The sequence below is a fragment of the Perna viridis genome, chromosome 4 (genome assembly GCF_037379345.1).
Source record: "Perna viridis isolate PV_CMFRI_1.1 ecotype Kerala chromosome 4, ASM3737934v1, whole genome shotgun sequence".
NCBI lineage: Eukaryota > Metazoa > Mollusca > Bivalvia > Mytilida > Mytilidae > Perna > Perna viridis.
The window spans coordinates 49,835,435-49,859,147 of NC_142448.1; the positions used below are offsets into that span (position 1 = coordinate 49,835,435).

Here is a 23,713-nt window from a genome sequence, read left to right on the forward strand (position 1 = left end):
AAACACAAAGAATAACATATACTTGTTTATTAGATTCTTATAAATGTGGAGAATGTTGATACTGAATTTGTTGCAGTATCTATTTTGTAACCCTTGGTATATTAGATCCTTCATATTAATTTTACCACTTTTGACTTTTCAACCATTTACATGTAATTGCCCCTGGAAGCGTATGAATTTGAATGTGGATAACATGTCTGACAAGAATGCTGATCAATATAAAACATTTACACAAATTTTAAATCAATTCAATCTTCAGCAATTTTTTAATTCACTCGTTTTTCAATGAAAATTTCTTATGACTGTTGTTTTTTTTCATTACAGAGACATTTCTGTGCATTTACAATGAACTTCCCCAACAATGAAGCCCTGACTACTATATATACCAGTATATTGTCGCAGCATCTACAACAAGCTCGGTTCTCTAACCCTGTACAGAAGTGTGTCCCCATGCTGATTTCGGCTGCTCTAACTCTCCATGCCAGAATAACCAGTACATTCCTACCAACAGCTATCAAGTTTCATTATGTTTTCAACCTCAGGGATCTATCAAACATCTTCCAGGTAAGTTGATAAAAACTATCATTCTTTACCAATCATTTTATGCCATACTTAGTTAATTTCTTGGTTCACAGGTCATACTATATTACACGTAAACCTATGATGGATAAAGACATTTTTTCTGCAAAAAAAGTGATTACCTTATTCTGAAGGAATTACTGTTTGCCCTGTCAGAGTATGCTAAGAGTACATTTGACCTACTTACCCCTACAACTTCAGTGTAGTTTCTACAGATTTTGACTCAAATTACACTCTACATATTGTGAATCTCTCCATAATCCCCATGTTAAAATGACACAAAGTTCAAGACTTAACGACTCATTTTTATAAAATACGACTAAAACTATGCTTTGTCATAGAGTCTTAGAGGAGGATCAACAGGTCTACTACACCAGACTTTGTCGGACTCTGGCTGCATATAGTTAAATCTCTTTATTTTGTAGGGTATGCTTTTTGCCTAGTCGTATTGTGCTTAGACTCCACCTGACCTTGTGAGACTGTGTCTGCATATAGTTAAATCTCTTTATTTTGTAGGATATGCTTTTTGCCTAGTCATATTGTGCTTAGACTCCACCTGACCTTGTGAGACTGTGTCTGCATATAGTTAAATCTCTTTATTTTGTAGGGTATGCTTTTTGCACAGTCTGAGTGTGCTAAGACTCCACCAGACCTTGTCAGATTATGGCTACATGAAGCAGAGAGGGTGTACAGAGACAAACTTGTTGATGATAAAGATATGGAGACTTATGATAAGATAATACATGAACTTCTTAAAAGACAAATAGAGGTGTTTATCATATGTATATGAATTTTGAGTATCTCACACCTATATTTTTTTAAACAAGATTAAAGGGCATAGCCTCATATTATTCTTTAGAAGGTTACTTGAAAGGAAATACATGTATTGGGACATACTATAAACATCATTAATTTTACTATGTACTTATTTTTGTTAGATTTTGTGGTGAAGGGATAAGTGCAAAAAAAATGTCAGTGAAATTGATTGATTGCACTATGAAATGAACAATTTTTTTTAAACGATAAAAAATTGATAACACAAATATATTCATTTTACAATATCTGCTAAAATTTGTAGCCAAAAAATTCAATTCTTGTATCATACAAGTTTCAAAAAGTAGCCCTTCTGTATCTCTCTGGTATTTTTTCCACTGAGTTTTTAGCATGATATGGATCTTGTGACTCCAGTATTATTTTAGGTTTCATAATTAGTGAAAATTGAATATCCCAAATTATCATGATTTATTCAAGTTTTTTTATTTCATCATCATAACAAACTAGCCTGGTTGAGTTTGTTTTGATGTTGAACTTGGTATCTTGCAATATTCAGATTTTTTGAGTTATAAACTTTTTTCTATATGATTCCTTTGGAATATTTGGCCACTTCTTGGCTTGACATTCTATATCTGCCATGGCATAAATTTAGAGATAGCATTGAAGAAACATCACAACATCACTTTCAACCAATCAGATTTTATTGAAAATGTGTCTCAGCCAATCATTAGTTCATATCACATTGTCATATTGCAAAATATCTTGCTTTCAAAGAAATAGATATAACTGTTTTTTTCTTCTTGTAGGACATGGAGGAGAAGTATCTTTTATCCAAGCCACTGATTTACTGCCACTTTGCCCACCAGATTGGTGATACTAAATATAACCCCATCACCAGTTGGAAGGGGCTACATAAAACCCTGACAGAAGCCCTAGACAACTACAATGACTTCAATGCTCAAATGAATCTGGTACTGTTTGAAGATGCTATGGCCCATGTTTGTCGTATAAACAGGATCCTTGAAGCACCCCGTGGCAATGCTTTACTGATTGGTGTTGGAGGGAGTGGTAAACAGAGTCTATCTCGCCTTGCAGCCTACATCAGTAGTCTAGATGTGTTCCAGATTCAGCTGAAGAAAGGGTATGGCATTAATGATCTCAAGGCAGATTTAGCTCAGCTTTACAAGAAAACAGGATTGAAGGATGTTAGCATGATGTTCTTAATGACTGATGCTCAAGTCGCAGATGAACGATTCCTTGTCCTTATTAATGACCTGTTAGCATCAGGGGAAATTCCAGATTTGTTTCCAGACGATGAATTTGAGGAGGTTATATCAGGAATCAGGAATGAATGTCGAGCCTCGGGGATAGAGGATACCAGGGACAACTGCTGGAAATACTTCATTGAGAAAGTCAGAAAATCATTGAAGGTAATGACAAATGAATAATGACATACAGGTCTTCATGAGAATCAGGCCAAAAAAAAATAAAAAAATGTAATTATGTATCAAAAACCTGTCAGTCTGTCAAAGTGGGAGGTATACAGTTATATGGGTGTCGGCACAGTTTTTGTAGTTTTCACTTACATTAATTCAAAGTAGCCAGTGTGTAGTCAATATTCATCCAGATTGCTTTTTTTAAATACCAGTAGTATGATAGAAAATCGTGTCTGTTGACATAGTTGTTTGCCCTTAAATTAAGGTACATTGCATTAAAACTATTTAGATTATTTGATGGCTATAAGTTAGAAGAAGAGTTGCCGTGGTACAAGCTGTTGCTCAAGTACATATACAAATGTACCCATGTATACAACACAATTTAATTCAAAAGTCTTTTGCTAAAAGTTTTTCTATGCATGGTTTAACTCTTTATACATGTATTTCATTTCTAGGTTGTGCTCTGTTTCTCTCCAGTTGGGTCAACTCTTCGTGTCAGAAGTAGAAAGTTTCCTGCTGTTACTAACTGTACGAGTATTGATGTATTCCATGAATGGCCTTTAGAAGCTCTCAATTCTGTCTCTTCGAGATTTCTAGAGGAGATTGAGTTACTATCTGTAAGTTGATAAAAAAATGTTGGGTAACTTGAAAGTACAATTTAGTTAGTTTCAGAATATCATAAAACTTTCTTTTTGGTTCCTGGCATTTTAAGCAGGATGAGATTTCGATTTACTAACATTTGACAGGCATTTGATTATATGCCACCATCAGTTCATGCATGCCAAAATGTCTCTAAAATGCTTTTACAGAATTTGAACGAGAGTGATCTGTTCACTCTTTTTTTAAGACAATTGTTGTAATAATAAACATTTGACCCTTTTTAATTCTAAACTCTCATCTGTTTTTTTGTAACTGAGATATCAGTATAACTACAGTGAATCTGTACTCCTGTTTTTTAATCATTTTATTACAATAACATTTAAGGATGGAATGAGAGGTTCAGTGTCAAAGTTCATGGGATATGCTCACCAGTCTGTGAACGAGATGAGTCAGCAGTACTTACAAAATGAGCGCCGGTACAACTACACCACGCCTAAAAGTTTTCTAGAACTTATAAAACTCTATCAGAATCTACTGAACAAGAAAAATGAAGAACTTCAAGGAAAGATTATAAGGTTGGAGAATGGTATAGAGAAACTTAGGAGCACTGCTCAACAGGTGGGTTTTTGTCTATGACTGCGGCATAAGTTGCTTAAAGCAAGACTATATATGGTATTGTTTTTCTAGGGGCAGTGTCTATGTTAAGATTTTTATGTTAATTTTTTCAAGTAGGTCAGATTTATATGAACCACTTGTGCTAAGTCAATCATATATGGTGTACAGATGCATTAACATCACTACTTCACAGTTCCATATCTGTTTTATGCAGATGCCCCACAGTCACATCTACTGACTTAGAAATTTATTTTTATGAGTTAAATGTTCAGTTGGCAAGGTATTATAGGATCTTACAAAAAGTTGCATGCCCATGTCCATCTGTCTGTCTGTTCCTCAACAGTCTCCCAATATTTTTTTGAGAACAAATCAATGACTATTTTGGAGTTTTGAATAGTAGTTTAATATCATTATATACAGGTGAAGTTCAATTTTCAATGTAGTTTTTTTAGTTAGACTATTTTGACCATTTTGCCATCCCCCTTTATTCGTGTAATATCAGTAATTTTCCATTAATGCATTATTTTTTATTAATATGATATATCCATCTATCTGTTTGTCTGTCCACGTTTGTGCAATAACTGAAAAAAAAAAACGAAAAAAAACCATTTTGATTGATTTTAAAAGACTTATTTTTACAGAGCATTGTTCATTAATCCTTTTTGATTTAAGGACTCTAAAACACAGAAAAAAGTGAGAGGGCAATCAAATCTACATATGTATCATGTGCTTCAGCCATGTTCATTGAATTGGTATTTACATTAATACAATGCTATTGTATTAATTTGTTGAACTGATACTATTATATAAATAATTTTTTTATGCTAGGTTGATGATTTGAAGGACAAACTTGCTGCTCAGGATGTAGAATTAGCTCAGAAGACGGAAGAAACAGACAAATTATTGGCTGTTGTTGGGAAGGATACAGAGCGAGTTTCTGATGAGAAGAAGATTGCTGACGAAGAAGAAAAGAAAGTACAGAAGATAAATGAAGATGTAACAAAGAAACAGCAGGATTGTCAGAGAGATCTGTCGAAAGCTGAACCTGCGTTACATGCTGCTGAAGCTGCTCTTAACACACTAAATAAGGTATTGATGTCAGCATGGTATCTAAGCAAGAGATCTATTAGAAATGATCTGAAAAAAGTTTTAACTTTAAAGGCAAGTGGAAAGGTTTAACTCCTCAAGTAAAGTGTGAGTCACAAGTTAATTTCCAGGTTACTAGATGCAAGTATCTTTGTAAAAATTAAGGCATCTGTTTCTTACTGACATTTTTCTAAAGTATATGAAGTTCCTGTTGTTTTTTTTTTTTATAATAAATCCTCCTGAACTTTAGTTAAGTTCATGTTTGTATGCTTTTTGTTTCTGTGTGTACTTTTTGTTCTACTTTTCTTTTGGTGTTTTGGGCTTTGTTTTTGTTTGAAAATTCACCCTCCCCCTTTCAGAATTTAGAAATGTCTATTTCCTTTTTTTTATTGTAAAATATTATACTGTTATTCAGAACAATCTGACAGAGCTGAAATCTTTTTCCAACCCTCCCCCAGCTGTGATTAATGTAGTTGCTGCTGTTATGTGTTTGTTGGCTCCAGGAGGAAAGGTTCCCAAAGACAAGAGCTGGAAAATGGCTAAAGCTTCCATGATGAACAAAGTAAGATCACTAATAGATAAAAAAGAGAAATTTAACATTTTTTAACATGTATTTAAGACCATTTAAAGTTAATTTACAACTATGAGGGGGAGTCCTTCCAATCCACTGCAACTTACAGAAGTGTTTTTTTTTTATGAAAAGAGCTTTACTGTAAATTCAGTTTATATTGCAATGTTTTTTTTCATTATTATTTAATATCATTGATTATTATCTGACTGACTTAAAAATATAAAACATGCATAATAGGAGTTTTACATAATTGATATGGATTTTTGTCTCAATATCGCAAAAAAAGTAAAATCACATTTTGATAAAAATAACATAACTGCAAAAATTAAATCTGCAATTACATGAAAAATTTCTGATTTTACAGTATTTTTTGTTTGCAAATGACACGAAATGATTTAGAAATGGTGTTAAAATAGCAGACAAAAACATCAGAAAGTTTATATGAGTCACCAATATCGAAAGCAGGTCTATTAGCAATGGGACTCTGTATGTTCCTCAGTCTGTCTATCTGTTCTGTTTAAGGGGTACTTACTTTGTGTAATCTGCGACTGAAATTGCATGTAACCAATATTATTTAAACTTTACAAAGTATTTATATAGATATTGAAAATCTTAAAGTATAAAAGATGTTTGGTTTAGAAAGTCTTCACTGTTATTATCTCTATTTCTGTAATCTATACTCAGTGAATTTGTTTGCCCTTAAATTACCTCTGAAATAAAGCTATTTCTCCTGTTGAAATTTTCCCACTTTGTCCAAAAATTAGCTTAAAAATAATCTGAACTAATCCCAATTTACAGGTTGTCATAGGGTAGGATGTTATGTTTCTGTTCAAAAATTCACTGATAACACTGATTTAATGCTTACATTTGTATGACTTGTCTTTTTCTTGACATCCTCTTTACAATTAATCATTTTAGCTACAAGGTTTTGTAGGGTTATTCCAAATTTCCCAATCTCAAAAATGATGCATATTTTCCCTTGAAAGGATGGATGAGGTAGTTTCTGAAAAAGGCCTACAATATTACTGGTACTATCATCTGCACACTGCTTGACTGAAAATATCTCTAAAAAGGCATGAAAAATGAATATGAAAGTCTTTTTGCAACCAAAGGAGCACTTAATTTTTTTTTATAAATGTTCATGTATGTTTACTGGAAAGAATAGGGCCTGTTGTACTTGTAACATTTGGTTTACAATGATAAATTTCAAAGAGTACATGTATGTGTTTAATACATTTTACAGGTTAAGCTGTCTTGAGTGTGGCTGCACTTAAAAAAGAAAATTCAATGATAAGCAATATTGATGCACTTAATTATGACCTTTGCTGAGGCATTTTTAAATCTGAAATTTTTGCGTTACTTGGTAGGCAACCAAGCAAAATAAAAATTTGCCTTCCAAGACAGCATAATTATCTGGACAAGGCACCTTCTACAAGTATTTATTTTGGGTTTCAGGTTGATTTATTTTTAGACAACCTGATTAACTATGACAAAGACCACATTCATGAGAACTGTCAGAGAGCTGTTGAACCCTACTTGTTTGATTCAGAGTTTGACCCTGACCTTGTAAAAGGCAAATCATTTGCTGCCTCAGGACTTTGCTCATGGGTTATAAACATAATGAGGTATTATAAGGTGTTTTGTGCTGTGGAACCCAAGCGTCAAGCTTTAGACGCCGCTAATGCTGAACTAGCTGCCGCCAAACACAAACTGAAAGCCATTACATCAAAAATCAATGACCTTGAAAGTGAACTTGGTACCCTGATGGCAGAGTTTCAGCAAGCTACTGATGAAAAGTTACGCTGTCAGCAAGAGAAAGATACAACATCAAAAACTATTGAACTTGCAAACCGTTTAATGGGTGGATTGTCTTCAGAGAATGTCAGGTGGGCGGAGTCAATTGAAAAATTGAAGGAGCAGGAAAAGACATTAGTTGGAGATGTTCTATTGACTGCCGCATTTGTCTCCTACCTTGGAGCATTCACCAAGCGTTATCGTCTTGACCTCATGGATAATATTTGGCTTCCATATTTGAAGAAATTGCCTCACCCCATTCCTGTTCTGGAAGGGTTAGATCCCTTGAGTCTGTTAACTGATGATGCCCAGGTGGCAGAATGGAACAATGAAGGGTTGCCTAGTGACAGAATGTCAACAGAAAATGCTACTATTTTGACAAACTGTGAAAGATGGCCTTTGATGATAGATCCCCAGCTTCAGGGTATCAAGTGGATCAAAACCAGATTTGGAAATAATTTGAAAGTGATACGTTTGGGACAAAAAGGATACCTGGATGCCTTAGAAAGAGCCATTGCAGCAGGAGATGTGGTTTTGTTAGAAAATATTGGGGAGACCATAGATCCAGTATTAGAGCCACTACTTGGCAGGAATACTGTTAAGAAAGGACGGGCTATAATGATTGGAGACAAGGAAGTGGAATACTGTGCTGACTTTAAGCTGGTTCTCCAGACCAAGTTAGCCAATCCACATTACCAGCCGGAAATGCAGGCTCAGACAACTTTGATTAACTTCACTGTAACAAGAGATGGCCTTGAGGATCAATTATTGGCTGATGTTGTGATTAAAGAGAGGCCTGACCTTGAACAACTGAAGTCTGACCTCACAAGGAAACAAAATGAGTTTAAGATCCAGCTGAAACAGTTAGAAGATAGTTTATTGGCTAGACTGTCTGCTGCAGAGGGTTTGTTTGTCACAATATATTGTAAAGGTTGAAAATTTATACACACAAAAATTAGTAATCTATCATTTGATTCCAATTGTAATACTAAGTTTATTTAAAAGTTTTAGTAAATGGTTTATATTTAGAAATAGTACAGAAAATTGAATAAACACGAGTCAGTCTTGGCTGAAAAGGTATCTCGAAATTTTATCATTATACATATTTTGTCAAAGAATTCTGAAGCATTAATATGTGATGATTGTTATTGACATTTAAACTTTTCCTTTAACAAATTTGACCTCTTATTCTATACATTTTTTACAGGAAATTTCCTAGGAGATTATGAATTAGTTGAGAATCTAGAGAAGACCAAACGTACTGCAGCAGATATAGAGGTCCAAGCCAAGCAGGCTAAGAGCACTGAAGTGGATATCAATGTTGCCAGAGACTCCTACAGACCTGCTGCTACCAGAGCTTCTCTTCTGTACTTCATTCTCAATGACTTGCATAAAATTAATCCCATGTACCAGTTTTCACTGAAGGTAGGTCAAAGTTCAGTGGTATTGAGACTTCATCAGCTTTTTTCGAATACATGTGAAATCAGATCCAGGTTTCACCATACAGTAATTTGTTAACCTATCTTTGCTTTCAATTTTGTTAATATCCATTTTCTTTTTTTTTATACAAGCACTCTAATGAGTGGAGACTATATTGCAATCATCTTGTCCGTTTGTGTTACAGTTTTCTGTAACAGATTTCTCAGCCTCTTTGGAAGCTTCTTTTACCTAGATATTTGATCTATTACTTTTAGAAGACGACTTGTACACTGTTTCCCCTTTCTGGGTTTCTTGCTGATCTACTTCCCTTTTACCATTCAACTTTTTTAGCTGATGCATAATCGTGATATTGGAAATTGTGTAACAGATGTCTCTGCTTCTATGAGAGGAAATGCTTAGATATCTGTTATATTGCTTTTGCATGATCACTTGTACCATTTCTCAACATAGATAGGGACAATCGTAGTTGAAAACTGAGAATGTCTAGCATGTGTAGATATAAGGACTCTGATTGCATGCTACGTTATATGTATACCTGACTGTGATGATGAAGTGTAAAACATGGTTCCTAATGTGTTTATGTGATAAAAGCACTCTTTTGAAAACACGATAAAGGTAATGTGCTTCAGTTTAAATAATGTTATTATATTTCTTCTATGTAGGCCTTTAAAGTAGTGTTTGAGAAAGCTATAGACCGAGCTGAGAAAGCTGAGGACATTAAAGTTAGAGTGGACAACCTGATAGACTGTATTACATACTCTGTGTCTATATATACTGCCAGGGGTCTGTTTGAGAAGGATAAAATCATCTTTACTGCTCAAATGGCTTTCCAGGTAATTCTGGATTTATTTACAGTGAATCCTGTATAAAATGAACCCTTAAAATACAGAAAACCTGTCTAAACCTAACCCTTAAAATACCAAAAACCTGTCTTAACCAGACACTTTTAGAAGTCTCTTTATGTAAGTTAAAATGTAAGTTAAGCTGAATAAACCAAACACCTGTCTAAAGTGAACAAATTTTACAGTCGAAATGGTGTTCGATTTAGACAGGTTTCACTGTCAATTTCAAATATAGTAAGTGCACTCCTTTGATAAGGAGTTAGACTTAGGGTAAGGGACACAACTCTTACAAATCATTGCAATGTTTGTATTCAGCATTTTACATCAATCTCATGTAAGCATCAAAGTAACTTGGACTGATTTCATTCTGTTATAAATTGGGGAAACTGAATATGAAACAAACATATCACTGATTTCAAGAGTTATGCCTTTACCCTAGATCTAACTCCATGAATTAATGCATTATATGGAAATTTCAATCTTGCTCATTGATTAATTTATGAGTAAATTATAATAATGAAGTATTTATATAGTTGATTTAACAGGATATGATACAGCTTTATTACTAATCAGCCATACATAGAATGTCAAATAAGATTTGTACATGACTTTTTTTATCTTGTGATTTTCTTGGTGACTCAAAACAAGCCCCTTTGTTATAACTTTCACAATGTTCTATAACTTGAAACATCTGTGATTTTTAATTTAGAAAACAGTTCAATCAATTCAAAAGTAACTTTTTTTAATTGCATTTCAGATCTTGTTGATGTCTAAGGATATTGATCCAGTAGAGTTAGATTTTTTGCTGAGATTTCCGTCTCTACCTAATATTATCAGTCCTGTAGACTTTATGAATAATCACAGCTGGGGTGGAATTAAGGTATGGTATTAAATCTTGTATAGCCCTGGTGTGGTGTTTACTATCATATACTCCTTCAGTGATCTTTCCGTAGTGCTTTTGATTATTAATTCTGGATGTCATGGGTTTAGTCCATGGCTGAATCACATCAAACTCTTTAGAATTGGAAGTCATTGCTTTTTCACCAAGTATGGGCACATAGGAGATAGAATGAGAACTGGTTGGCTCAGAGTAAGATCATGTTCCAGTGGGGTAGCATGCCTACCACCAGGCTGTAGTTTCTTACAGCCATCACATTAAAAATCTTGCTCAGCATTTTGAAATGATACTAAGTATGGTCTGCTTGATAGGTCAAACATTTTTATCCTTGAATGCATGAAATGTTTGTCATGGAATGTGAAACTGCAGCCAATCTATCCATTGGTTTCATAAACCATTTTTAAATCCAATCTTAATTTATGTCTTTTCTTCATCATTTGCTTTATTGTAACATTGTTCAGTATATTCTTTTTAGAAAATTAATTTGACAAACATACACAACAACAAAAAATACCTGTCCTATCTTCATTGTCTAGTTCAAAGATTGTACTGTGTACCATGTATAGAACAGGCTTTGCAATGCAGATTAGTTCACTGACCTCTAATTAATACTTACCTATTCTCTTTATTCAAGGTAGAGCATGAGGTCAACACAAGAACTCTCCACTCACTCTGTATTTTGCTTTGTTTTCATACTCTCCACATGTCATCTTGAGATCTTTAAGTTCTCCTTCAACAGTCCTTTGCCTTGTTGTTTTTGGTCTGCCTACTAATCTTTTCCCTTTTGATTCCATCCTAAGGCTGCTTTTATAATGCTCAAATCACTAAGAATGTACAAAGTATTTATCTGTATGACATTCAAGTTGTATTATTTTGCCAGGCTCTTGTTAACATGGAGGAGTTCAGGAACTTGGACCGTGATATTGAGGGTTCTGCCAAGAGATGGAAGAAATTTGTTGAGAGTGAAGCTCCTGAGAAAGAGAAGTTCCCACAGGAATGGAAGAACAAAAAGTTGTTACAGAAACTGTGTATGATGAGAGCTTTGAGACCAGACAGGATGACTTATGCTATCAAGTATGTTTTTTTTTCTGTGTGTGTCTGTCTGTCTGTTATCCCAAACACAAACAAAGTGAGGGGATGTGTAGGTGTTACACTAATTACTTAATGGATTTTGAAAAAAACCTAATTTGGATCTAAGAAATTATATGTACATCTGTATGTGTACACATGATTAATATAACTGTGGAATTCTTTAAAGAAGAGATATTCCTGTTTTAGGCTTTTACAAGTTCTAAAGTATGCACAACTCTTATATCTTTTAATTGGATTATGATGAAACATGACACGAAGGTTAGGTATCATACAGGTTCATGAAGCAAGATATGTGTTACTGAATATACATGTAAAATTTTGTATCGCATGTTGCAACAACCCTATGGCCTGCCGGGTGATGTAGGTCAAGGGTTGATACAGCATGTGATACAGATTTTAATATGTCATGTTCATTATATCATATATTTTAACCATACTTCATGTATGTTCTGTGAAGAGGCGCGTTGTAAGGTATGCGATATAGGTCTAGAGGTGTGATATAAGTATACAGGTGTGATATAGGGTATGTGATATAGGTCTAGAGGTGTGATATACAGGTGTGATATAGGGTATGCGATATAGGTCTAGAGGTGTGATATAGGATATGCGATATAGGTCTAGAGGTGCGATATGTCTACAGGTGTGATATAGGGTATGTGATATAGGTCTAGAGGTGTGATATAAGGTATGCGATATAGGGTAGACGATATAAGGTTTATACAAACACTTATAATGCATGTACCAAAAAGTCATATTTTAGTCTAAATATATGATATTGAACAGTATTCAATTCCACAAAAAGTTGTCAGGATAAAAATTTGGGGTAAGTTAGGTCACAATGCCATTTTTTTATATACTGTCATTAATTTTAACCAATTTTACATTAATAACTTTTATGAAAGTAACCACTAAATTTGAACTTACATCCTGTAACAGCCACACAATTGCATGCAAATGTTCTCTTCTACAGGTACATGTGTATTATGAATCCTTATTAGACATAAATTGTTATATGATTTATAACAATGGTTTGTTGAAATAAAAAAAAAAGTTCTTAATTTACTTGAGATTAGATTTCCAGTCATTGTGGTATTTTGTTATGATATCAATATAACTTTCAGGGACTTTGTACAGGAAAAACTAGGTACCAAATATGTAGAAGGAAGGAGTTTAGAATTTTCTAAGTCTTTTGAGGAATCTGGACCTTCTACTCCCATGTTCTTTATCCTGTCTCCTGGGGTGAACCCTATCAAGGATGTAGAAGTCCATGGGAAGAAGATTGGGTTCAGTACCGATAAGCTGAACTTCCATAACATTTCCCTGGGGCAAGGACAAGAGGTTGTGGCAGAGAGTGCTCTAGATACTGCCATGAAGGACGGGCATTGGGTTATTCTTCAGGTAGTATCAGCTATTTTTTTTACAATACATATTTATCTATTTTTAATTGCTCTATCTCCCTTTTTATATTGTTTTTTTTATTCCACTTTTCCATCATCTACATGCAGTTTAGTGTGGGAAACTAAATATACTCTTCTTACCCTTTGGCAAATAGAAAGCTTGAATATTTTCCTCAATTATAGTTTTTTTCTGCAGAAGGACACTCAATGACACAACAAGGTTTACAAGGACGGAGTTGAATTTCTGAATGGGTCCATTTAGCAAGTAATGGGAATTTTGCTTTGTCATATAATAAAAAGTTAACTAGTAGTGATAACTTTTACAGTACTATGTCAAATAAATATATTGATATTTCATGTGCCTTTTATAGAACATTCATTTGGTTGCTAAGTGGTTACCAACTCTAGAGAAAAAGCTTGAAACTCAATCTGATGATACTCATCCAGAGTACAGGGTATTTATCAGTGCAGAGCCCGCTCCAACAGCAGAATCACACATCATACCACAAGGTATATTGGAGATCTCCATTAAAGTCACAAATGAACCACCAACTGGCATGGTGGCTAATCTACATCAGGCTCTGGACAACTTTGATCAGGTGAGATACATGTACATTGCATTCCTTATACATGTGTATTTATAGTTTTCATAATGAGTTAAGGTTTGTGTATTGCTGAAAATTGCCTCATGTTGGTACATGTAAGCTCTGAGGAAATTAAAGAAAAGGAGAAAATTCTCAAATGTAATAGTTGTGCAAATGATTTTTTTCTCTCCAAAATTTCAGTCACACATGATGATGGTAAGTTGTAAAGTTTAAAACCCAAATGTTGTTAGTATCATGGGTTTCTTTGCTTTGTACAGAATAAAACATAACTTAAAGCAAAGGCATATCTTTTAGGGAATAGTGGATTGAAAGAGTAAATCAGTAGGATTTTTGTCCTTTGAATAGTTGAATGTGGATAGGATATAGTAGGCACTACCACCATTCCTATTAACCTTTAGAACAGTTAATATGGGAGATTCTTCTCCATTGACATTTTCTCATGTGGGAGATTTTTTTTATGTAAAAGCAATTTTTTTAGTATTTTTACAGAAAACAAAATGGTATAAAATGTAATGTTGACCAAAAACCTACAAATGTAACTTTTTTATATGTGGGAGATTCTAATTGTTTTCATTTTGTGGGAGTATCCCCCTTAATGTGGATGGTTTAACGGGTATGCTTCCATCTGTCTGTTCATCCTAAACATTGTTAATTCCTCAAATAGATTTCTTATGGGATGTCTGCCAATGGCAATTAAATTATAATTATTATTTCTATTTTTCAGGACACTCTAGAGATGTGTGCCAAAGAAAATGAATTTAAAAGCATCTTATTTGCATTAGTGTACTTTCATGCAGTGGTGTCAGAGAGACGTAAATTTGGTCCACAGGGCTGGAACAGGTTGTACCCTTTTAATACTGGGGACCTTACAATCAGTGCTATGGTGCTCTACAACTATCTGGAGGCCAATACCAAGGTCCCTTGGGAGGACCTGAGATACCTCTTTGGGGAAATCATGTATGGGGGCCATATCACTGATGATTGGGATAGGAGACTTGTCAAGACTTACCTGGAGGTGTATCTTCATCCTGATATGGTGAGTGCAGAAAGGGTAATGGGTGCTTTAGAGGAAATGTTGCCAGTAAAAGTAGAATTTTATGGTCTTCCTTCTAGGTTTACTGAAAACATGATGCTTTATATTTAAATAATGATAAGAGGTTCTTTGGTTGATAGGTCAAGGTGTCAAATTTTACCGAACTCTATAATTATTCTTTAATTTTATTTTGATGCTTGGGACAAAATTTCCTCTCTAAGACTTGATGAACAACAATTGTACTAAAAAAATGTATTTTACTTTAAAGTAAATTTAAGTTCTTGGTTAGCAAAATTTAGTACTGGTACTACTTAAAGTGGTTTTTCTGCTCACTGTTGTAAAAATGTAGTATAAATTAGTTATGCAAATAGAAAAATTAACTTCAGGTTGAAAATTTGGATTGACGTCCTTTGATATATTTGCTTGATAGAAAATGATAGATTTATAAAATATTGATTCTAATAGGACTACCGGTAATTTCTTCATGATTTTTTCAAGATACAGCCTATGTGTTGCACAAAATGGCAACCTTTATGGCACAATATTTTGCTGTGATGTTGGTAAAATTGGGTAAATCTTATCTATGACGTCTATGATATTGGTCATATGTTTATCTAAGTTTTACCACGTCTGTAGCCTTTGAAGCTGGTCATATCAGAATTTAAAGTAACTGTAATGATGGTAAGTAAGTTTAAAATAAATTCAATAACTTTTTGGTTCTCAGGCTCTCCTTCTGGTTAAAAACAATGTAAAAAGCACCTTCATCATTTGAGCACAGTAGCAGAAAATTTGTGGAAAATGTTCTGAAAAGCTAGAAATTAACTTTGAATGGCCTAATAAATACCATTTTTAATTTCAGCTTGATGGAGAACTATACCTAGCACCAGGTTTCCCTCTGCCACCTAATTCTGACTATAAAGGTTACCATGGTTACATAGATGAGTGTCTGCCAACAGAAAGTCCTTATCTGTATGGCCTACACCCTAATGCTGAGATTGAGTTCCTGACAATGACATCAGAGAATTTGTTCAGGACTGTGTTTGAGATGCAGCCTAGAGATGTAGGGGCCACTGGGTCCTCTGTCACTAGCAGGGAAGAGAAGGTTAATATTGTTGACTGTTTCTTATAGTTATTCGATTGCTCTGTACAAGTATATTGCTGAAATTACTATATACCTTTGTTTGTGGTTGGTTTTATAAGGAATGACTTATATTTTTGACTGTTATATTTATCAAACATGTGGTGCACACTTAGTAACCTGCATAGTAAATCACTGAAAAAGGTTGATGACATCATAGTCACATTACAAAATTTGGTCTATGAGATGATGGATAAAATTTTGTATCCAATCAGAAAGCGTGTTACATCTGAAATTAAATTATTGCCAAAAGGACATATTAAGTGGTATAAATTTTCAAGGTTAATATTAAAATTCATTTTGCAGTTACCGTATTCTTTTTATCCTTATTTATTTACCACTACAATAAGTACACCATCAAAATGAATATTTTATTTACAGATATTGTTGTGACTAGTGATTGGGATGTTTCTTATTAGTTCAGTATCTCTTGCGTAGTAAACTGTAACCTTTCATAGCAAAGCAAGCATACAGATATAATTAACATAAAAGATATATAAATTTAATTGTAGCAATTTTTTTCATTTGTCATAAAAACTAATAAATCTATATTAATGATTAGTCTTTATCAACACTTCCAAGAGTAATTAACCTGAGATGTGCAGTAAGTAAGATGGTACTCAATGTTATCTCAGACTGAGGTTATTCGTGATATTTACTTGATACTTGGTCAGAAATTGGAGACAATGCTTAAAAATGATACTGTTAATGTGTTTAACAATATCTAATTCAGATAAGAGCAACATTGGATGACATTTTAGAGAAACTTCCTGAAGAGTTCAACATGTTAGATTTGATGAATAAAGTTCCTGTGGAAGATAGAACACCATATGTTGTGGTTGCTTTCCAGGAATGTGAACGCATGAACATACTGACCACAGAATTAAGGAGGTCATTGAAGGAACTTGACCTAGGGTTAAAGGTTAGTTATTATTGGTTGTGATTATATGGCCACAGTGGAAAGAAGTTTCTATTTATAATTGAAAGGATCATTAGCTGAAAAAAAAGGTAAGTAATTTTTACAGAAGTCATTGGTTAGTGGTTATAGTCCCTGGACAGATCCATGCAATTATTTGATGGATCGATGAATGGTGACTGATCTGATTGTGGTTTTATCAATGAAATTAACTCATCATAGGAATTTTCATTGGAGCAAATTCAATATAGTGCCGTATTAAATCCATGCTTTGCATTGTATTACCAAAAAGCAAATGTAAACACAAACAGTAATTAAATTGATTCTAAATTTATATTATTTACTGAATATGTGTAATAATGGAAAACTGGAACAAACCAAACTGTAAAATATACTAGCCAATCAGTGATCATGTGATGTAAAATAGAAGCAATCACCAGTTCAGCCAATTAGCTTGACAAATCGATGACTGATCAGAAACTGATCAGTGATTGATGATGGATTGTAATAATACTTGTACAGATTGGTTCAGGTACTGTACTGGTAAATCAATTTCATCTTCTGTCAGTAGTTTAAAAGATTTATGACAGTTATCTACTGGATAAGTCTAGTAAAGTCTATACAAGTGGCTAAGTATTTATTCAGGATGTAAAGTTTTGAGCAACTTGGCCCAGCTGAAATTGTAAATATGGTAACTTTAAATGAGATGAGTGTTTAAAGTGGGGTCAAAGGTTAGTGTTTATAACTGAACTTGATTTGGGGTAAATGGTGAAAGGTCAGTGATCATTACAGAGAGAACTATTTAGATAATACAGGTGTGAAGGAAATTTACAAAATTTTGAAAAAAAAATACATGAATTGATTAACTTATAACATATTAGGAACCATAAAAATGATGCCCAAACTTTAAAATCTCTTAAAGTAGTGAAATTGATACATGTACAGGTTGTATATCATACATGATAAATGCACTCTAAATCTATTTTTATGAGGAACTATCCAGTTTTGTTTGTAACATTAACTGTCCATTCATTTCTAGGGAGAACTTACAATCTCAGCTGATATGGAAGAATTGAGTAACTCCTTGTTCCTTGATCAGGTACCTGCCAGCTGGACTAACAAGGCCTATCCCTCACTTTATGGTCTGTCTGCCTGGTATGCAGACCTGCTTCAGAGGATCAAAGAGTTAGAGACATGGTCCACTGATTTTGTCCTTCCTGCAGCAGTATGGCTAGGTGGGTTGTTCAATCCACAGTCTTTCCTCACAGCTATCATGCAGCAGATGGCAAGAAAGAATGAATGGCCATTAGACAGAATGGCACTTCAATGTGATGTGACAAAGAAAACTCGTGAAGACATGGCCGGTCCACCTAGGGAGGGTGCTTATGTCCATGGGTTGTTTATGGAGGGTGCTCGTTGGGACACACAGACTGGTATGATAAATGAGGCTAGATTGAAAGAGTTAGCACCGCCAATGCCAATCATTTTCATCAGAGCAATACCTGTGGATAGAATGGAGACCAGAAATGTCTATGAGTGCCCAGTCTACAAGACAAAAACTAGAGGCCCAACATACGTGTGGACTTTTAATCTCAAGTCAAAAGAGAAATCAAGCAAATGGATTCTTGGTGGAGTTGCACTTCTTCTACAAGTTTAGATTTGTGCTTATAGTGTTTATTATTGTGGATCAGTTTTTCTTTTTATTTTCTTTTGATGTTTGGATATGTATTAGGTTTATTTAGGTAACAGGATAAGATTGCTGTGATGTATTTTATAGTGTGCCATATTGGAGTTCTATAATAAAGGATTATTGCATTTATATTGGTATATATTGTCCAAATTAGTTGTTATATTGGTTAAGATTGCCATTGAAATATTATTCTCTGCAAGGGATAATATTCACCAATATAAAGCAAAATCCTCTTTTTTATATTGTAATGAATATTTTAGACATCATTATGTGCTTCTGTAGATAACATACAGTGTATTCTTTCACAAATTTACAATATTGAACTTGTTCTGATATCAATCCAGACTTCATATTTTAATGCATGTAGTTCGATGCACATCTCACTTCTACAGTTTCCCCACTTAGCTGTTAATTCTTACTGGTTTTTTCAATATCCATCTTGCAGTTTCAACATCAACAAAAAATGCATTTTGAAATGATTGACATCCACCATTTTTTGTTGACAAATGAAAATAATGCACTTTGATCAAAGCCAATTAGCAACACTCAACTTTTTCCCCCCAAAATAATAATATAGCTTCCATGCAGATATTAGGAAATTTTCTCATGTTTTTTTCTACTTGAATTTTACTAGCAAATATGAAAAGAATAGAGAGAATAAGGAAAATATGATCACAAAAATTGTGTGGATTCAAGTTCTACACACGAGTTAAATCTTCAACTGTTCTTGGCTTGAGTAACTACACTTTGGTTATTCATAATAACTTATTTTTATAGATTATTTTATTTATTATATCGATTTTCTCAAAAAACGATATTGCATTTTAAGCATAAATTTAAAGGTTTGTGATTAGCAGATTGATATTCTTGTTTTGGCAGGAGAAAGTCAGAGAGTGAAATTACAGAATTTAGTTCACTTGTGAATTATCAAAACTTATTACACATGGAACATTGATAAATCACTGCTTTTATATAATTGTTGTATATGGTAATGTGATTATTATAATGTGCCATATATAAGTGCTAATTATACAGGTTATATAATGTTTGAAAATAAATATAAAATTCATGGTCTTTTAATGAAGTATTTTTTACAAGACTTTAATGCTAAAGTAAAATTGAATTTTACCCATGAAAACTTTTTAGGTAGTAGTCTTTGTAAGAATCATGCAAATTCTGTAATATGTGATACACCCCGAAAAAAGGTTACATATTTTTGGGTTTTATTAAATTGCTTTATAGGTCTATATGATGAAATGTATTATTATTCATTCCATTCTGTCTGGTCTTAGGAGATAATCTATATTGAAAACCAAACAGTTTTTATTGTATTTTAGTGTCATTTTCAGAGTTGTCTCCCTTGATTTTGAATTATACAGTACAGTCTATATTTATTTTTATCTCCTAAGAACAGGTCATATGAAAAGCCACATGTTAATTTCTGTTTACTATAATTTCTAACTAAATATAAAAAAAAATAGTACATAGGCTTTCCAACTATGAACCACATTTTGCATGATTATTATTTGGAGTGCTGCTTAAACTTTGCCACACACAACATAGACCAGGTTGTCTTTTCTTCAGGTATTTAGGTGACATTAAAATATTTAGGAACTGTTTAAATATTGGAAAAAGGTTGTATAGCCACAAAACTAAGGTCAGTATATCAAAAGGTTAAAGGTCAATATCATAAACTTGTTGTTTGTAATGGTACCGATGTGACCGCATCGATCTTCAGGACATGTTGTCTAATAATGTCGTAGTTACTTGTTCCAGTTCATTTCATATTTGACATCATATGAAGATCCTTATGAACGTCTCTTGTAAGGCCGAGGGTGCTGTCCCTACTGGTGCACTCGGTACAAACCCCAGTGTTCAGTGTAGTCAATGCTACTTTTTGGTTTGTAATTATGTTATATATTGGGTTTTATCTATTCTATTGATTTCGTAGATATTTGGTACCCGGTATCTTGCTTTTGTATGATGACTCCCCTTTCCTGATCCTTCGCTTATTAGTCTCCAACTGGTGTCTTTCGCCGAAAGTAAGTTCAGGTTTGCACTCTGTCCATCAGTCCAGTAATCCTTCATTATTCAAACAAGTCATCGCTAAATGTTAACTGTATCATTTAAAGTTTTACCTGTGGTTTTCAAATGTAATTCGATAGGTTATTGAAACAGTAATTTTATTTTAAGTGTTGATCTACAAGAACACAAATATCATTTTACAGGTAAACATAAAGGAACAACCATTTGATTTTGACGAGGAGAGGAACAAGGAAAAAAATCATGAACTACATATCAAAATGTTTATAAAAAAAATAGTAAAATCAAAACCATGTAAAACACTCACTCTTCGTTTTGTTATTGCACATTTCACAGCTAAACGTCAGGGAGCAACTTGACAAGAATTTTTTTTTTTAATTATATAACAAAAGTTTAAAAATGCAATATTACTATGATCAAAACCCCGTAAAACACTTTGTCATCATTTTGGTATTGCACATGGTAGAATTGCTTGTTTCCGCTCGGATTTGTTTGGTTCTGTGTACATATAAATTCTTTACTGAGACCTCGATCTCCCCATTTATTTATAGATCTTATAACTTCATACACGCATACAACATACATAAGTAACATCTTTAATACAAAGTCGGTATTTTGTGTTTTAGATGGAGTTGTAGTTAAAAGTAGTCTGCGATTCATCAACTTTCTAACTTGGTGGCATTTCATACACACTGTTCCAATAAACAACACCAGTTGGGGATCTTTCGATACGATTTCATTTCATCAATTTTCGGATTTTACACAGTATCAGATGAAAAAAATCTGGGTCATATAAACAAATATCTGCTAAGACTAGCACCGGAATGAAAATGTCAGCCCAATATAATGCCACCCACTGGTTTTCAATAAACAAAGAGGAAATCCTCACACCACAGGGAAGGCTGCAGCTGGTCCCAAAACATCATTATACATAGGTACAGCAAAATAATTGCCCCTATATTCTTAAGTATCTTAACAAATAAACTAAAGGTGAAAACGAAACAAGAATTACAAAAGCCAGAAATTGCTGACTTGGGACAGGCGCCAAACATGCGGCGGGGTTTAAGTACTTTGGCGTGATCACAACCCTACCCTTTTAAAATCTGGCCACTATGGAAAAATATTACACTATTAAAATGTTAAATGCAATTGTCAGTGTTTTCATCTTGCTTTTGAAGACCTTTCATTTGATATGCAACATTCCCAACTTTCTATGAAATTAAAAGTTGCGTGCCATGTGTTATTTTCTTGAAAGAAACTTAGAAATAAAAAAGAACAAAATTTTACTGCGTCAGCTATCTTTTCTTTTAAAAGATAGTACTTATTTAATACTACACAGGAATTGACCTAAAAATCATTATCATTTTATATTTCATATCTTAAAGGAATGTACACATCATCATTTTTGTTTTGAGAATAAACTTAAGACGCGCCATTTGAACATTTGTAAGAACCTGATCAGTTCGTTCTTAAATCACCATGTTACGACTGTTTACCTTCCTGGTTAGACCTCAGTTTTAAAATACCGGTATCAGAATAGATGTCAAAATATAACGGCAAGTAATACAAGTGCTTGTCATTCATGAAGATACAAACCTTCCCCATTTATATCATATTTTAAGTCTCCATGATTTTAATAATCGTACGATATGATCAAGCTGGCAAGCAATAATACATCTTTTCCAGAGGAATGGAATACCTTTTTTATATAGTAATGGTATATTACCTTATTGATCAGAGTCACCGTGCAGTAAATACAGTACAACAAAACTATTATTTTCCAATAAGGTTTCATTCATTATGTCCTCCGAACAGGAAGAGTGGTTGCTTTAACCACGAGAGGGGTAATTTAAGTTCAATGGGTAGGTACAGATGTGCGGCCCATATCGGTCTACTTTTTATGATTAGTAGTAAGGATAGGCATTTTAGTTGCAGTATATGTGATTGGGGTTAACATTTATAAAAAGGCTATATATTAACACATCAGTTTATCATTGTCAGAACATTTGAATCGGGTTGGTAAAAATTTTTGGGACCGCACACCCGTATCCGTTACCTGTAAAGTTACCCCTCTCCCTCCGTGGTTTTAACATGGTTTATTTGTATATCATATTTGCTTTAAGTCGGCCAAGTTTAAGGACTTAATTATTGTTCCCGTTTGTGGTGTACGTGAAAGTTGCAAAAAGACAACCACATTTGATGGGTATTGCTCCGAATGTGATGAGGGACTACAAAATAGCAGTGAACATCATAAAATTTCCTGCCCTACATGTTAAATGTTTGGTGATATCAAAATAATCCACACGAGTTGTTCCGTTAAGGTAGTTGAGGGGAATGAAAAAGGAGCACAGTCAAAGATCACTAGACCAGAAACAATAAATAGCATAAATCTAGAGCTCATTAAAACTATTGACACCAAAGGAAGTGACGTTTGTGGTTGTGTGTTATTGCCTGACGGTAGCACGGCATTCTCGTGTTATAACAATGACACTGTTTCTGTTTTTGATGCCAATGGAAAATATCAGTTTGAAACCAAGATCAGAAGTGCGTATGCTACCACTTTCTCAAAAGATACAATATATATATCAACTGGACAAGGTAATACACAAGAATTCATTGAATTTAACATAAACAGTAATGAAGCAACAGCTGTTAGTTGTAATACGTTCAACTACGGTGTCATGGCTTGTGGTAATACGCTGATTTTTTGTGCTAAAGGTAAGGGTGTTAGTAAAATGAACCTGACTGATGGATCGGTTACGGTCATCGTTAGAGAAAATCTTCCAGATTTCTGCTACGTGACAGAGATCTTTAACAAACTGTATTATACAAGTTTTGACGAAAATACAGTGACGTGTTGTGGAAACGACGGACAGCAATTATGGCGGTTTAAGAACGATTCCCTTGAGTGTCCAATGGGAATGATGTTGACGACTTTGGTAACGTATATGTTGTCGGTTATAATGGCACTCATAAGGTTATAGTTATCTCACCTGATGGTACCCGATTCAAAGAGATCTTGGGTTGACTTTGCCACAAGCATTGCATTATCAACGATCAACCAACCAGTTACTGGTGGCCTTCGAAAATATATATAAGGCTCTCCTGTTTGACGTTATTTATAGATAGATAATTTATAACCTAGTGGTCTATATCGAGAAAGA

General features: G+C 33.9%; 1 protein-coding gene across 3 annotated transcripts in view; it reads left to right on the plus strand.

Annotated features, from left to right (window-relative positions):
• Positions 1 to 19,575, plus strand: part of LOC148620402 (dynein beta chain, ciliary-like) — a 58,205-nt gene extending 38,630 nt beyond the window's left edge. For all 3 annotated transcript variants that reach the window (XM_088581261.1, XM_088581260.1, XM_088581262.1), the window contains 18 exons: positions 325 to 564; positions 1,187 to 1,348; positions 2,160 to 2,783; positions 3,245 to 3,406; positions 3,774 to 4,007; positions 4,833 to 5,093; positions 5,506 to 5,652; positions 7,117 to 8,359; positions 8,663 to 8,880; positions 9,558 to 9,728; positions 10,495 to 10,617; positions 11,516 to 11,709; positions 12,849 to 13,125; positions 13,496 to 13,723; positions 14,454 to 14,765; positions 15,622 to 15,864; positions 16,634 to 16,822; positions 17,856 to 19,575. In XM_088581261.1, coding sequence (XP_088437387.1) covers positions 325 to 564; positions 1,187 to 1,348; positions 2,160 to 2,783; positions 3,245 to 3,406; positions 3,774 to 4,007; positions 4,833 to 5,093; positions 5,506 to 5,652; positions 7,117 to 8,359; positions 8,663 to 8,880; positions 9,558 to 9,728; positions 10,495 to 10,617; positions 11,516 to 11,709; positions 12,849 to 13,125; positions 13,496 to 13,723; positions 14,454 to 14,765; positions 15,622 to 15,864; positions 16,634 to 16,822; positions 17,856 to 18,473 — 5,646 coding nt within the window. In that variant the 3' untranslated portion in view covers positions 18,474 to 19,575. The remainder of the gene's footprint in view (positions 1 to 324; positions 565 to 1,186; positions 1,349 to 2,159; positions 2,784 to 3,244; positions 3,407 to 3,773; positions 4,008 to 4,832; positions 5,094 to 5,505; positions 5,653 to 7,116; positions 8,360 to 8,662; positions 8,881 to 9,557; positions 9,729 to 10,494; positions 10,618 to 11,515; positions 11,710 to 12,848; positions 13,126 to 13,495; positions 13,724 to 14,453; positions 14,766 to 15,621; positions 15,865 to 16,633; positions 16,823 to 17,855) is intronic.
• The last annotated feature ends 4,138 nt before the right edge of the window (positions 19,576 to 23,713 follow it).